This window comes from Podarcis muralis, chromosome 3, assembly GCF_964188315.1.
Source record: "Podarcis muralis chromosome 3, rPodMur119.hap1.1, whole genome shotgun sequence".
NCBI classification, from domain to species: Eukaryota; Metazoa; Chordata; class Lepidosauria; order Squamata; family Lacertidae; genus Podarcis; species Podarcis muralis.
Genome location: NC_135657.1, coordinates 95419533 through 95436852, shown reverse-complemented (window position 1 = coordinate 95436852; position 17320 = coordinate 95419533). Strand labels below are relative to the sequence as shown.

General features: G+C 46.8%; 1 protein-coding gene across 16 annotated transcripts in view; it reads right to left on the bottom strand.

The window, feature by feature from the left end:
* The window catches only part of MYT1L (myelin transcription factor 1 like), a 282027-nt gene that overhangs the window by 172117 nt on the left and 92590 nt on the right, over positions 1 to 17320 (bottom strand). For 14 of the 16 annotated variants that reach the window (XM_077926374.1, XM_077926371.1, XM_077926369.1 and 11 more), the window contains exons 2-3: positions 16068 to 16171; positions 14632 to 14681 (exon numbers count right to left, since the gene is read on the bottom strand). In XM_077926374.1, coding sequence (XP_077782500.1) covers positions 14632 to 14670 — 39 coding nt within the window. In that variant the 5' untranslated portion in view covers positions 14671 to 14681; positions 16068 to 16171. The remainder of the gene's footprint in view (positions 1 to 14631; positions 14682 to 16067; positions 16172 to 17320) is intronic. The other 2 variants (XM_077926367.1, XM_077926375.1) reach the window with 1 other exon arrangement.

Sequence of the window (17320 nt, the reverse complement as noted above, 5' to 3'; positions counted from 1 at the left end):
CTTTACAAAGGCATAAAACAGTTCATGGACTTCCTGAAATTAAGCGGCTTGCATATTTGCAGTGAAAAGTAAATACAATAATATATTTTGTGTATTTTCAAGTACTGCATAAAGAACCACAGCTGTTATTTAGTTAACAAAGGCTGGCCTGCCCTTCACAACACAGCAGTCAATGCCTGACTCCAGATCACACTGGGGAATCCTTCCTTCCTGATCAGACTAAAAAAGATTAATTGCCTTGAAAAAGTTTACATAAGTGCATGTAAATGAGCAGAGGAAAGGCATGTGTTGCATGGTAAACATCTCCAGCAAAGCACAACTGATTCAATCTCTGTGAGAAAAGGCAAAAACAAATTGGTTTTATTGTTGTTATTTAATTTCATTTTCTGCCGTTGCCATTTATTTGATATGTCAGTCACGTATGCATTGGGCAGGGCAGGGCAAACTCAAAAGCCTTCCAAGCTCACACTACCAACTGGAGGCAAAAAATCTATCAGCAGGCATTTTGGAAGCACACATACCACAAGGATGATCTTGTGCAGATTGTCAAGCATTCCCTGGCACTGATTAATGTGAAAATCAATGCGGGCTTTCCCACAGGAGTAAGGGAAGCAGGATAAGGCTCATCACTCTTAATCACAGTAAATGGCTTTCTAGATCCTGAGATAACATTTGGAAAGTTAGGCATTATTTTCTGGTCCTCTCTTGTTTTTCAGATGAGAATGAACAAATGAAATAAAAGGAAGATTCAATATAATACGGCACAGCAGAATTAATCCTATAACCAGACAAGTGGGGGTGGGGGCAAAGGGAACGAGTTCTGGTCTCCAGGTGAAGTCGTTCAGCTCATATAATGACTCTGCTGGATTAAACCCACTGCTTCAGAGGTGGCTTGCCTGTGGCCTTCCATATGTTGGACTACAAATCCCATCAGTCTGAACCAACATGCCCAATAGTCATGAACAACGGCAGCAACATCCAGTAGCATCTGGAAGGCCACAGGCTAGCCACTCCTGGCTTATATAACACAGAAAGTTTGGAGATGTTATTTCCTTCCAAGAAAGGGAGGATGTGCCCCATAAAAGCGTAGAGACCCGCAAAGTGCTGCAGAGGATGGTACTGAAACACGTTCTCTGTAAGCTGATGCTTTAACATTATCTAAGGCTGCTTTGTATATAAATAAATGGATTCTCCACTTGGAAATACAATACAGAAAGCTATTTAGCTGTGGATTTGTCTGAAGTATAACTACAGGTTATGAATCATAATGCTGCATGAATCTACAGGAGGTACAGTATTGATGGGTATTTTGAATCCATCCTGTATTTTTCTCCCTCTGCGCAGAATTTTAATCATGCAGAAAAAGAGGACCAACCCTTTTAGGATGTTAAAATCATAATGCTACTTGAGAATTTATATTCTAAGAAGCAAACACCTTAAGTTCTTTCTGCCATCCTTCCTCCAGTGTCCTTTCCTTACTCTCCAGGAATAGGAAGAAACAGACCTGGGCTGGCAATATGAGAGCAACAGAGACTGTTATGTGGGTCATGCAATGAAGGAGGCAGTTCCTTGTCCCCTAAGACATGCAGCTGCCCAAAGGCGAAATTCTGACCTCAAATAGATCTAAATCTCACTGACAGCTCAAGGCAGAACCAGAGATTTGTTTCTCAGCTATGGCAACAATTTTAGCTTGATTTGTAACACGGAATTAGTTAATTTTATCAGCTGGCTTAGACCAGCCAAATTTCTTTCCATAATTTCATTTAGGCTCACAACGCAGTTCATTAAATTAACAAGGGCACTGAAAAAAATCTACATGTGCTGAGAATAATATTGTAGAATAAAAACCCCATATATGTTCCAGTTTTATTTCAGTGAGCTTTTGGAGGTCACCATCTTTTAAAGTACTGCTGCTGCCTTTTCAGTTGAGATTGTCAAAAATAAACAATAGGTTTGTTAATACAAGCAAAAGGATGAGCAAGATCCAGATCCACAGCCCCAAGAACCTGGCAAACTAATTTTTTGGCTGATTATTGCATTGGTTCTTAAAGAGAAAACATTTTCTAGGTTTGGGGTAATCCACACGGCTGTCTCATCATTTGGTTGGGCCTGTTTATAACCTTTGGATTATCTTAGTCTATTGGCCATGTAACCAGAGTGATCAAATGTGAGAGAGGAACAGGGCTCCTATATCTTAAATAATTCCAAATATGGGATTAGAGTAGGATCACCATATCATTTCACAACAGTGGAGAGGGCAGAAAGTTCATATTTCAGCTGTTTCAAAGGAGCAGAATCTCTGTGGTGTGCCACATTACAAGGAAATTTTCATAAATCCTGTGGAAATATGTAAGTTGCAGAATCATACACATAACTCAGAAGAAAGAACAGGACAGACGCCCATTTTTTCTGTCTTAGAATATTCCACAGTACTAGCTAGGGAGATACAGCAACTACTTATATTCTCCTGCATATGGCTATTTCACTTCCAAAGAACAAAATAGAAACAGTGGCTGAGAAAACATATGAGAAGCAATAATTCCCTCTAACATACACTTAATAAAGCTAAGAAGTGTTATTTTGCTTGCTGAGAAGTGTTTTAATTAATGTCTACTGTGCAAATTGCCAACCGTATCAGCAGCAACAGCTTTCTTTAAAATATATATATATCCTTGGAATTGTATACTTCCCTCAAAACACACAGATTTACATCTATGGCTTTCTGTGCAGCAAGGACATTCCATAGCCATCAAGAGAGAAGAGTTAATTTGATTTTATAACCTACAAGATTTTAAAAATGATTTAAGGATCATGTTTGCTGGTGGGCTAAAAGCTATGTCTTTCTGAAAGCACTGGAAACATTTCCTTCTTCTAATTCCTATTGGTGTGTTGTCTGACCCTGCCCTGATAGAACATAACTGCTCTCTTTAGCCCGCTGACATCAGCAGAGTCTGTGTGATCAATCACAGCTGACGGTCTCATGAGATTGAAACAGCCAGAGTAGCTAAGGGTGCTGAGATGTTGTCTGTGAACAATAATTTTTAAGAGCCTGGTGCCTCATTTCTGAAACCACAATATACCACGAGGAAAGAGAGTGTAGGGTCTCTTTCCCTGCTGTAGTGCTGATTTATATAATACTGTATTTCCTTTTCAGGAAACCTGCATTTAGTTTTCTATACACAATGTACATAAGGTGTATACTTCCAAAGATTACATTGAGGGGGGAAATCAGGAAAAAGGAAGGAAGGAAGGAAGGAAGGAAGGAAGGAAGGAAGGAAGGAAGGAAGGAAGGAAAGAAAGAAAGAAGGAAGATTAACAACAGGAAAGAGCAGGAGAGTCTGAGAGGAGTAGTGGGAGAAAGGTGAAGGAATAATTCAATGACAGAAATACAGAAATATATTAATACTACTAACATTTTTTTTTAATCCTACTTTAAAAAATAGTGTATATGGTCAGTGACTAATATAAACCTGCCATCTTTGTGGTACGTCTGCAGCCACCTTTATATATATACCTGGAGTACTGTGTCGAGTTCTGGGTACCACAATTTTATAAGGATATTGACAAGCTGGAATTTTGACAAGGATATTGACAAGCCATTCTGAGCAGCTTCCAATAAATTTTAAAACCATAGTAAAACATCAAACATTAAAAACTCCCTATACAGAGCTGCCTTCAGATGTCTTCTAAAAGTCAGATAGTTGTTTATTTTGTTGACATCTGACATGAGGACTTTCCACAGGGTCAGCACGACTACCAAGAAGGCCCTCTGCCTGATACCCTGTAGCCTCATTCTTGCAATGACGGAACCACCAGAAGGCACTAACCAACTTCACAACATTCATAATATTTGCCTTAATGTACAGGTCAAGAAACTGAGTAAGCAAAGCTACATACTGGATAGAATGGTAGGCTGTGACAGATCTGGTGCTATTTAACATATTCGAATCAGCCAGTAGCAATTAAGACTGTATATACAGTATATGTTTTCAGAATAAGAGCTTATTCTGTATATTAGATGCACAAAGAAATTCAGTGTCACGGTAATAAAATATCTACTATTAAGATGCAACATGGGCAACTAATATCCTTGGAAGACTATTTTCTGAAGAAATTCAGTTTGTCGTGTCCTACAAAGGAGTCATGGAGAGAATGAAGCAGAAGCTCCAGTTCTGTAGGATGCAAACTTGGACCATTCTGAGAGCAAGTCATATAAATATTTTAGCAGTGACTCATCTGAGCCAGAGGCATCCTCTTATGAGTCATCTAGTCTGTCCCTTGGAGTCACTGCAAAACTAATGTCTAAGCCCATGATTTGCTAGGTTTGTAAATAGAACATATATCCCATGGGGCCACCTGACCTCTCAAACATTTTTTGTTCGTACGTACATCCCTTCTTGTTGAAATACATCATGTGAAAGCCAGATATACAGTCTTTAGATTCAAACAACAAGGTCCAAAAACAGATATCAAGAACTATTCCTCTCTAGCAGCTTGTTAGGGATGCGGGTGGTGCTGTGGGTTAAACCACAGAGCCTAGGTGTCAGGGCTGCCTCAGGTCCCAGCTCACAAGAGACCAACGCCAAGTCCAGTTTATATACAAAGATGTTTATTGCAGTACATTGTTCGCTCCACAGCCGAGGCGTGCAGCCCCACGTCTGTTACGCTTAGACCGTTGAAGTCCCCTCTGAGTCAGTCCCTCCTCTGCACCAGTTTAAGAGGGCTGTGCTGCTCCACCTCTTCCTTTCTTTCCTTTTCCGCAGGGTCTTCCTGCCCCCTGGGGTTTCGCCCCTCCTGGATTCCCCTGATGCGGAATCCCCAGACAGCTCTTCCCCCCTCCTGCGTGCTTTGGGACCTGGCTCCTCCCCCGGGCTCCCTGTACTTCCACGCGCCTCCACATTTGAACTTGGCGCGCGTTCGCAGCCTCTAACTTTCCTCTTGACAGTTACACTACTCCCTGCACTACTCCCCTCCCCTTCCGGGAGGATGTCTTGCTCTGATCTCCCCTCCCTCTCTGCTTTCGGACTTGCTCCTCCTGTCACTGTGGAATCTCCACCCCCTTCACTGCGCTCTGGCATGGAAGCCGGTCCCGACTCCCAGCTCCCACTCTGGGTTCCCCTGCTGGTCCCCTGCTCCTGACGGGTCTCCCCTGTGACTCCCCTCGACCTGACCACAGACGCCCCCCTCTGGGAATCCTCCGAATCACTTGAAAGGCTCATGGAATCCCTCAACTCATTGTCATCCTCTTCCTTGCTGTCTCGGGATTCCTCCCCCTCGCTCTCCGTCTCCTCCCTCACCTGTGCCTCTGTCCCTGAACCCCTGACACTAGGACTTGCCGATCAGAAGGTTGGTGGTTCGAATCCCCGCAACGGGGTGAGCTCCAGTTGTTCGGTCCCTGCTCCTGCCAACCTAGCAGTTCGGAAGCACATCAAAGTGCAAGGAGATAAATAGGTACCGCTCTGGCGGGAAGGTAAACAGCGTTTCCGTGAGCTGCTCTGGTTCGCCAGAAGCGGCTTAGTCATGCTGGCCACATGACCCAGAAGCTGCACACCGGCTCCCTCGGCCAGTAAAGCAAGATGAGCGCCACAACCCCAGAATCGGTCATGACTGGACCTAATGGTCGGGGGTCCCTTTACCTTTTTTAGCAGCTTGTTAAGAAGCAATGCTGTATGCATGAATTTCCTTCCTTAACTTTGCCATTCTATGTTCAAGTGTACAGCAATCATGCTACTGTGTGACGGAAGGGCTTTAGTATATTTCACATAGATATACACTTCTAAGATTAATTGGAAATGAGACCCCCCTACAGAATGTCTAACTAGCACAAATGCTCAGCATTATAACGGTACGGAAATGACCACATGCATACTCAGTGCTTCAAATCTTCAGAACAGTCTTCACTATTCTGGTTCCTTCCAGGTATTTTGGACTACAGTTCCTATCTGTCCCACTCAGCACATGCTGACTGGTACTGATAGATCCCCTGGCCTAGACTGATGGGAGTTGCAGTCCAAAATATCTAGGCACCTGGTTGGTGTAGGCTGAAGAAGACACACCTGATGGGATTTGAATCATTATGACATGGAAAATAAAAGAGTTTTAACAACGTTGATTGAAACGTGCATCCATTGGGATGCACATCCATGGTGACACCTGCTTTCTATTGGGAGTTTTTCTATTGAGTTCTATATGAAGTTTTGCACTGGATTTGGCCTTCTATGAATATTCTATCAAACTCAGAGATTAAAAAATATATATTGTGTATTTTAATTAAGTGTATTTATATTTTTTTCGTCATTGGTTTTATACCCGTTAACTGTTTAGAAAGCACCTTGGTAATTAAGTGGCTAATAATAATAGTAGTAGTAGTAGTCAACACATGCCCTTAAATTGCTGATGCAGCCCTATAAAGCTCCCCTCGTCCTGGCCACACAGCTGAGTCAACTCTTTCACCCTAGTTCCCACCTTCCAGGCTCCAGAATGCATAAGATTGGGACTGGAGGCACTGGAATGAGTTTTTCATGAACCATAAGTGGCACGTCCATTTTTCCATAATCCTTTATTCCATTAATGGTCTACATTAGTCCATGGTTTAAATTATCCTCTTGACGCACTTTGCATCCAAAGATAACCAGGATAAACTGAGTTTGAAACCAACTACTTCTTCCAATCAAATACTTGCTACCTACAATATATAACTGGTTTCATAGTTGTAAAAAGGTTACTTCATTGCAAGGCACTCTCTTCCTCACTAAATAGTGAGTAGAAATATTCACTAACATTGGAATCCACACCAACACAAACCATACTCCACTGTGCACAAGCAAAAATTCAGACACCCAAGAGCTATTATTGGAAGTCTTCATTTCCAGTAAGAGAAGGTACAAATGAACAGCAACACAAAAGTTTTGCACTTAGAACAGAATGAAGAAGAAAGAAAAGAAGTGAGCCAAGAATATTGGTCTATACAGTTTAAATTCAACTGAAATTGAAAGAACTTACTTCCAAGCAAGTGAGCTAAGAATCAGGGTGATAGATGGATAAATGGAAATCTTTTTACATTACCGGATTCATTTTTCCAAGATTATGTTTACCAATGTTTGTTTTTCTCTTTGGGCAAGGGTTCATTTTAGCACAATATACAACAGCTAAACTCAGGTATGTTTAGCTACTCTTAAAAATGGAAAGTGTTGTTTGGAAAACATTACAAAGTAGAGCTAGTATTTTAGAATTAACACAAATGCTTATCTGTATTGAAAGGCTTGAAAGTATTTTGACAAACATCCTGAAAAATTATTGAGATTGTAAACAAATTCTGATTTGGTCAACTCATTCTACTTATTTTTATTTTCTGGGAGATTTAAAGTACTAAATCGTGGGAAATAAATTAGAAAAGAATTCCCCAATGAAAGCTTATTCTTTTTTTAATAATCCACCACACACAAGCACATATGCTAAGAGCTGCCTCTGTTGGTCGAAATACAGTTTTTCATATCTGTCAGGGGTTCAGGAGCAGAGGCAAGGGCAAGGGAGGAAACAGAGAGCGAAGGGGAGGAGGCAGAAGAAAAGATGAGTGATGACGACGACCCGAGATCTCCGAGTCTTTCCAGTGAATCGGAGGATTCACAGAAAGGAGCACCAGTGGCCAAGGCAAGGGGGGAGTTTAGGGGGGCACCCCAGGAAGATAGAGCCAGAGGGGACTCAGAGGAGAGCAGTTGGAGATTGGGACCAGCGTCACCGCCAGAGAACAGGGAAGAGGAAGGGAGCCAGGGGGCAAGCGCTGGCAGCTCACAACAGGAGGGAGGGCACGAGTCAGGGGTGGCCACACCTCCATCTGGGAGCGAAGAGACGGTTAGACGGAAGGTGGAAGGTTGGGCGCGCGCGCCAAGTTCAAATGCACAGGAAGGCGGCGCAGTAGGCAGCCCGGAAAGGGAGCCGGGTCCTAAAGCCCGGCGCAAGGAGACAGGAGGGTCCGGGGGGTCAGCGTCAGAAGAATCCCGGAAGGAAGAGACCCAGGGGGGCAGAGGGACCCAGAGAAGAACAGTCAGGCGGAAAAGGTGGAGCAGGGCTAGGATATTAAGTTGGTGTACAAGGGGCGGAGATTCAGACGGAGCTTCGCCGATCTAGCTACTAGACGTAGAGTTGCACGCAGCAGCTTGAGAATGGAAACTGTAACTCAATAAAGACTTTTACTTAATGACCGTTGGCTAGCGTGATCCTCTGTGAGCTAGGATCTTGAAGCAACTCTGACAGTAAGCTCCGTCTCTTAGAATTGTGGGCATATACAGCCTCGAGGAGAGGAGAGAAGCAGGTGCCTACTAGCGAGCTCACGAACGGCAGCCGACATGACGGCTGAACAGCAGATAGCGGAACTCAGAGAAGCAGTGTCACAGCTGAATGCCGAGGCTCTCGCATCCAGGAAGAGAGAGGAGGACGCAGCTGCCGCCTACAGGGATCTCCAGGTCAGGTTGGAAGTGCTTACGAAGCAAGGGCAACAGACACCCAAACCAGAGGGGATTGGTTTGGGGAGACGCACAGGCGGTCTGGTCTCTCACTTCGATGGGAACCTGCAACAGTATCCCAATTTTAGAGCAGACGTGCTGTGTGCACTGCAACTGCTGAATAAAGATTTTAGAGATGAGCAGGAGAAAGTGGGATTCATCATGTCCTATTTGCATGGGGATGCCAGGGCATGGCTGCGCAATTTGTGGAGGGATAACGATCCGGCGCTCCAAAATGCGAATGCCTTTATTAAAGCGATGGATGGGTGTTTTTTATCAAGCATTGATGTGGATCTTGCTCGGCAACAGATTCATGGACTGAAGCAGGGAAGGGCCAGCGTACGGCAGTACCATGCCCGCTTTTTCGCCTTGGCCAGTGCCCTAGAATGGGACAGAGATGCGACTCCTGTAAGAGACCTGTTCTGGGAGGGATTAAACAGCTCTGTGAAAGATGAAATTGCGAGGGGGGAGAGACCCCGGACCACCCAGGAGGTCGTGCAGAGGGCGCTGGCAGTGGGGGTACGGCTGGAAGGACGTCCGTGGAGCAGGGACGAAGGGCGTGGAGGGCGCGAACCAGCCAGGGGCTCCTCCTTCTTTCCCAGAGAAGCAGCACGTACGCAATCCACGCCTCCGCCAGGAGGAGGAGCTGAACCGATGGAGGTTGGAGGTGCCAGGGCTCAGTCAGCAACCAGAGCCCTAGCACCAGCAGCAGTGAAAGCGAAGCCTCCTAGAGGGAACAGGAAGTGTTACGTCTGTGAGGAGCCAGGGCATATGGCGAAAGAGTGTCCCCAGAGGCTCCGCAAGCTCACTGCAGCCTCAGCAATGGCGACTGCAGCAACGCAGCAAGGAGAACCACAGCAGGGAAACGACGCAGTCTGGCTGGAGGAAGAGGCACTGGGGCCCAGCCAGACGTATTAATGATGCAGTCCCCAGAGATTTTACAGCCCGTGAACCCCCTCCCGCCCAAACCAGTGGTGAGGCTCACCGCATCGCTCCAGCTGCCCAATGGCATCACCATGGACGTGCCAATCACCATTGACTCAGGCAGCAATGCGGACTTTATAGGGCAGGACTTTGTCAACAAGCATGCTATACAGTTGCTGCCGGCCACACTGCCCCTGCAGGTTGTCACGGTGGATGGCAGGGAGCTGCTAGGGGGGCAAGTGGTGCAGCAGACGCCACCAATGGTGATGCGACTTGGGAATCACAAAGAAGTCATCAGCTTCAACGTCACTCAATTGTCGGACACGCCCATTGTGTTGGGCATGAGTTGGCTGGACAAGCACAGCCCAACGCTGGCTTGGTACCAGAGGCAGCTGACCTTCGGCTCTTCCTTCTGTGCTGAACACTGCATCGTGCCCAGGCAGGAAGGAGAGGAAGAAGAGTCACAGCTGCTGCTAGGCACGCTGCAAGCGATTCCCCACAAGTACGCAGAATTTTTGGAAGTTTTCTGCGAGAAGGAGGCAGACAGGCTACCCCCTCACAGGCCATATGACTGCAAGATTGACCTGCTGCCAGGGGCGGCGCTGCCTAAGGGGAGACTGTATTCCATGTCAGAGGACGAACTGCAAGAACTCAAAGAGTTCATAGATCATAATTTGGAGCGCGGTTTCATCCGAGAGTCCGAGGCGGCGGGTGGCAGCCCGGTGTTCTTCGTTAAGAAGCGGGATACGCCCCAAAAGAGACTCGTAGTGGATTACAGGATCTTGAACAGTGTGACTAAGCCGTCGGACTTCCCCATGCCCCGAATTGACGACCTCCTCGCAAAGGTGCGGAAGGGCAGAGTGTTCACCAAGTTGGACCTGAGAGGGGCGTACAACCTCATTCGCATGCGGGAGGGAGATGAGTGGAAAACAGCCATGTTCACGCCACTGGGGACCTACGAATATAGAGTTATGCCTTTTGGATTGCAAAATGGCTCCCACGTTTTTCAAGCATTCATGCATCACGTGTTGGCGGGACTTCTCTACAAGACGTGCGTCTGTTTCTTAGATGACATCCTGATCTTTTCGGAGTCGCAACAGGAGCATGACAAACACGTCAAGGAAGTGCTGAACAGGCTAAAGCAACATAGGCTCTACGCCAAGCTGGAGAAGTGCCAATTTGACGTGACGGAGGTGGATTTTCTGGGCTACAAGCTGTCTGACAAGGGGCTCGCCATGGACAGCGCCAAGGTTCGAGCGGTGTTGGATTGGAAGAGCCCGCGCAACCGGAAGGAGGTCCAACGGTTTGTCGGCTTTGCGAACTTCTATCGCAAGTTTATCAAGGGCTTCGCTATGCAGACGGCGGCCATCACTGACACGCTTAGCTCCAAGAAAAAGAAGTTCATTTGGACAGAGCAGGCGGAACAGTCCTTTCAGGCACTCAAGCGTCTCTTCGCGTCGGAAGAGCAGCTGCTTCATGTCAACCCCAGGAAGCCGATGAGGGTGGAGACAGACGCCTCGGACAGAGCCGTGGGGGCGGTCCTGCTGCAGAAAGACCCGCAGGGGGTGTGGCGACCGGGAGCGTTTTACTCCAGGAAGCTCAGCAAGTCCGAGCAGAACTACACCATATGGGACAGGGAGTTGCTGGCCATTCATGCAGCGTTCAAGGCGTGGAGGCACTTTCTGATCGGCGCCAAGCACACGGTGCAGGTTTGCACGGACCACAAGAACCTAGAGCACTGGCGCACGGCACAGTTCCTGAACCAAAGGCAGATACGTTGGGCTGAGTTCTTTGCGAACTTCGACTTCCGAATAGAGTATGTCCCGGGGGACACCAACATCATGGCGGACGCTCTCTCTCGCAAGCCACAGTATCTGGAGGACGCAACGCCAGCGGCCGCCATGCACATCTTCGCACCAACAGTGTGGGCGTGCGCCGCGGCAACCGTGGATCTGGAGGCGGTGCGACGAGCGTTGCAGGGGGACTCCTTCGCGCAAGCAAAGATGGCAGAGGTGCAAAGGGGCAAGGCAGCGGCCGACGGTTTCCAGCTAAGAGATGGATTGCTCATCCGTAAAGGGGCCATCTACGTGCCGGGAGACGAACTTCGCGCCAAGGTGCTGCAGCAGCTGCACGACGCGCCCACTGCAGGGCACTTCGGCAAGGAGAAGACGGTGGAATTAGTCGCCAGGGATTTCTGGTGGCCTGGAATGAGAGGGGAGGTCGCGGACTACGTGGCGAGGTGTGACACCTGCCAGAGGGCGAAGCCAGTGCTTAGACCGCCGGCCGGACTGTTGGAACCGCTGCAAACTCCGGTCGTACCTTGGGAGAGAGTGGCCCTGGACTTTGTCACGGATCTGCCCAGCTCGAGGGGCAAGACGGCAGTGTTGGTGGTGGTGGACTTGTTCTCCAAGATGGCACATTTCATTCCGTGTGCGAAGGTGGCCACGGCGGAGCAAACCGCCAAACTGTTCATAGACCACGTGTTCAAGGTTCACGGTCTGCCACGGTCTATTCTGTCCGACCGGGGGCGGCAGTTCATCTCGAATTTCTGGCAGAGGCTGATGGGCTTCCTGAACGTCAAGATCAACCTGGCGTCGGCGAGACACCCGCAGACCAACGGGCAAGCGGAGCGGGTCAATGCCATCATGCAGCAGTACTTGAGGTGTTATGCAAATCAACAGCCTGCGACGTGGGTGGATTACCTGCCGCTCGCCGAGTTCGCCTACAACAACACGAAGCACGTGTCCACGGGGGTCACGCCGTTCTTCGCCAACAACGGGAGGCACCCCAGAACCTTCCCGGGACTGGAAAGGCTGGGGGAGGGGGAGCCGCAGACGGCAGATGCGTTCGCGTCGGAGCTGCAGGAAGTCCACGATCAGCTGAGGCGCCACCTGGAGCTGGCCAAGCACGCATACAAGGTACAAGCGGACAAACGCAGAAGGGTTGGCGAAGAGCTCCACGTGGGAGACTGGGTCTGGTTAGCAGCCCACGCAGTGCCGGCCAGGTCGTTGGCCAAGAAGAAACTAGGGCATAAGCAACTGGGGCCCTATCAAGTCGAAGAGCAGGTCAACCCGGTGGCCTTCAGGCTGGCGCTTCCGGAGGGTTCCAGAATGCATCCGGTGTTCCACAGATCGGTGCTCACTCCCTACAAGGCACCGCACAGGTTTCAGGAACCCGGAACGGCGCCGAGTCCGGTCAGAGACAGAACAGGGCACGCAGGAGTGGCACAGAAGGAGCGCATCAACGAAGTCACAGAAATTTTGGATTCCAGATGGGGGGAAGAAGGGGTAGAATACTTTCTCGCCAAGGAGGGCACCCCGGCCAGTGCGAACAGCTGGGTGCCGGGCTACGCCTTGGACGAACCTCTGCTCAAAGACGAGTTTCATGCCCTCTTCCCACATAGACCGATGCCAGCAGACTTTTTCGACGACTGGCTTTTCACGCCCACGCTTTCGGCCAGCACGTTCCGGGGGTTCGACTCGGACGAGGACCCGACACGAGACGTCCGTTCCCCGGAGGGGTCACCCTCGGGATCTGCCTCAGAACCCTCGTATTGGTGGGACGACAGACCAGAGGAGCAGTGGCGCAGGAAGTGGCAAGAAGCTCCAGGACGAGCAACGCCGCCAGGAGGCAGTGAGGGAGAGACGGACATGGACGTTTTCGGGGACGACCCAGGTTTCGAGCACGGCGGCACAGAGATGGAAGCAGAGGTGACCGTCGTCGACGAGAGCAGGGAGGAAGAACCGGAAGACTTAGGATGGAGGCCCGCTACGGGAAGCGAACGGTACCCGACATTCGTCCCCTTGACACAGCAGCACCCAGCTCCAGCACCGGAAGGAGGGGAGGGGGGAGTGGGGGGCTTCGAGGGGGGGATGGATGTCAGGGGTTCAGGAGCAGAGGCAAGGGCAAGGGAGGAAACAGAGAGCGAAGGGGAGGAGGCAGAAGAAAAGATGAGTGATGACGACGACCCGAGATCTCCGAGTCTTTCCAGTGAATCGGAGGATTCACAGAAAGGAGCACCAGTGGCCAAGGCAAGGGGGGAGTTTAGGGGGGCACCCCAGGAAGATAGAGCCAGAGGGGACTCAGAGGAGAGCAGTTGGAGATTGGGACCAGCGTCACCGCCAGAGAACAGGGAAGAGGAAGGGAGCCAGGGGGCAAGCGCTGGCAGCTCACAACAGGAGGGAGGGCACGAGTCAGGGGTGGCCACACCTCCATCTGGGAGCGAAGAGACGGTTAGACGGAAGGTGGAAGGTTGGGCGCGCGCGCCAAGTTCAAATGCACAGGAAGGCGGCGCAGTAGGCAGCCCGGAAAGGGAGCCGGGTCCTAAAGCCCGGCGCAAGGAGACAGGAGGGTCCGGGGGGTCAGCGTCAGAAGAATCCCGGAAGGAAGAGACCCAGGGGGGCAGAGGGACCCAGAGAAGAACAGTCAGGCGGAAAAGGTGGAGCAGGGCTAGGATATTAAGTTGGTGTACAAGGGGCGGAGATTCAGACGGAGCTTCGCCGATCTAGCTACTAGACGTAGAGTTGCACGCAGCAGCTTGAGAATGGAAACTGTAACTCAATAAAGACTTTTACTTAATGACCGTTGGCTAGCGTGATCCTCTGTGAGCTAGGATCTTGAAGCAACTCTGACAATATCCATCCATGTTTATGTCATATTCTAACTGGAGCAGCAAGAGTTCTCAACAGATTCATTATTTGTTGGTAGAATATAAAAAGAACCCTATAGCTCTCAGTTCATTCACCACTGCAGAGCATTGTCATTAAAAAAGCAAAAAAACCAACCTAAGACCACATATACCAATGAAAGATTACAGATCCTGAATCGTTTCTAAAGGAACAGTGGGTAGTATTAGTTCCCTTTGGTATACAAAACTAAGAAAATTTATTGCTTATGAATGAGAACTCCAAGCTGTCATAGGAGCTTTCATATACACCAAGTTCCACGACCCACGCGAACATAGCAAGCTCTAAATGCACAGCAAAGTCTGTTGGGGGCTTTGTTGGATTCAGGCAAATTCTGAATCCTGAGCTGAAGCAGGATGCTATGGCGGGACCTGGGGCTTTTCAGAGGCAAAGTGGGACCCGTACAAAGCAGCAGAAGTGAAAGCAGGCCCCTCTGAAGCAATTAAGTGCTCCAGATGTTTAAAAGACACTGAAGACAAGTATCTACTAGAAGGAGAATAGTAAAGGCCTCTTAAGCTTACCATGTATGAAATGAAGCAGCTTGGACCAGTGTTGAGCATTCTCTGAAGTACTGAATTGGGGTCCAAACCAAATGTTATGGTCAGTGCACATAAGTAAAGATACATATCAAAAGATCCATTTATTTGAGTGGGCAGTCCATCTGCGCACAACTATCTGCATCGCAATGTATATGGGATCCAGTTGTGGGGGTGAGAATTAAGTTAAGCTCAGGTAGTACTCAGATTCCGTTTATTTTAATGATATTATTATTATTATTATTATTATTATTATTATTATTATTATTAAAAACAGCATCTTTTCTGGATTGCATTTCAGTTGTGAAACTGCATTGATAAAAACAGAAGGAATAGCAATGTCATTCTATTTGCTTTTAAAAAATTGCTCTCAAGTCTTTTTGATTTAAAACGCTTGCATTTTCTTTGTAGGTGCCACATCCTCTTATTAATACATACAAGGATAGATGGAATAATTAAGATGCATGTGTTTAATTGAGATGCTTAATTAATAATTAAGAAATCCAACTGGCGCATGTGTGCTCATGGAGGGGCTTTTGATCTAGGCATCTCTTATTGGAGCCTGCCATGCTACCTTCCACCCTGTTCTGTAAGGTCATGTAACTCCATGAAGCTTGATTTCCAGCAGTGAAACTATTTCCCTCGGTCAAAATCCAAGTTTATAGTCTATTACACAATATCTATTTGCTGTCCCAAAATGTAACATTCTGTGGATGGTTTGTAATAAACAAATATAAAGTTACAAAAGAAAACTATACAACCAAAATCAACATGAATACAATGAGGGTGAGAAAACTCCTCACAAGTCCAAAGATGTAAAAACTGAGTGGGGCAGACTACATGAGTTATTTTTTTAAAAGCCTGGGGAGCACCCAGGAAAAATATAAATATGCACCATAAACACAAGCTTCCAAGTTCATTTGTATGTTATCTTCACACATTTCTATATTTAGGTTGTTGAGTGATTTGTTCTTCTGACACCTCATGAAAATTGCAGATCTGTCTATAGCCTGAGATTTCCCTTAAAGAGGAGGTAATGCGAAATTTCACTACTGCTGAGTATATAGAGAAAGACAGCCTGGTTTATTTCCACAGTGATTTTCTTCTGCTGCTATTACTCACATTTTGAAATAAATCTCTAAATCTGAATATATGTTTGGATGATTAGATCATAGGCAAATGCCATTTTGTATCTAGGTAATGCTGAGAACAATAAATTATTGTTCTAATTTAGTAGCGCATGGATTTTTTATAGCATGAATTGCCATTTTAAAAGCACATGCAACACAATGCAACTTAACTGTATCTTAGAAGTTGCCAAACACCAAACAAATAATATAATGTGATCGGCAAAAGCAAGCATGGGAAAAGCACATCAGTAAATGGTCCAACAATCTCAATAATATATGGGTTAATTGTACCTGAAATCGTTTAGCAGGATAATTGTTTTTTGGTCCAGACTCTGTTCTCCAAGTCTACCAAATCCACTGGGTTGGATTCACCAATTTTCCTTCAAATTCATTTTCTAAAAGATAAAATAAATTAAAATAAATTCCTCTGTAACAGAATAAAAAAACCAAAGAAAAGTTATCATAAATTAGCATGCAACCAGACAGATTGGGCTGGATCCAAAGAACCACAAGTGTTTTGGAAATAGCTGCTATCACTCATAAATGCCTATACTAGTAAGAGAATTCATGCCCAACTACAGCAGGTAGCCTCTACTGAAGTGTTCAAGCTGTGTCTTCTGCAAGCTAAAGAACACCTTTGGATTTCTTTACTTGTGCTATGCCCTAACATGTAGTCAAAAACAGTCCTCCATGAACAGACCTCAATACCTTCTTATTTTATCCTTAGAAAAGCCACATTTATAGATGAAGTGTCTGCAAACAACATACTGGGATAGATTTATATATCTGTTCCATTATTCAAGCTCTCCCCAGCACTTAAGACTGAATAGGCTGATGTTCTGGCACCACAGTCCTGTTGATTTCAATAAAACTTTCTGCCAAGTAGGTATATACGTTGAATGGCAAGCTAGGGCTATTTTTCTGCCTTTCTACAAGAGAGTCACCTATAGCAAATATAAACTTAAAATCTTGAACTGAAAAATTATGATGCAACTGATGTTCACTGTCACAAATTTATGTTCACACTGGAGGGAAATTTGGAAGAGAAATGAAGATGCTGTCCCACCACGCACATCAGCAGGTTTCAGTGAGCAACATATGCCTGACATGCCTTCCTCAGAAAACCTTGTCAATGTCAGGTCAGGGGAGTTGTGTGGAATGTAGGCCAAGTTAAAAAGAAACTTAAACTTTCAAGATTACCCTTTTGGATTTACAAAGAGAAGCAGCTGCAAGTAGCATCACAGTACAGAAATGATGAATCCCACCTTTCAGATGAAGATAAAAGCTTTTTGCTGTACACATCTGAACCCTATAGCACTTTTTCTGTATGCAGGAAAACACACATCTTTGCCGGGACTATACTTCCACAACCTCAGAGGGGTATAGTTAAGAGATTTTGGAGGCTCTGGCAGATCTGGACGGCTCATGTGAACAAAAAAGATTTCATGAGCTGGAATTATCTGCGGTAACTGAGCTGTACAGATTTGCTTAGTTTCAAGTCTCTCTTCATATGCATTTGTCTTGTACAAATAAGTTTGGCTTTA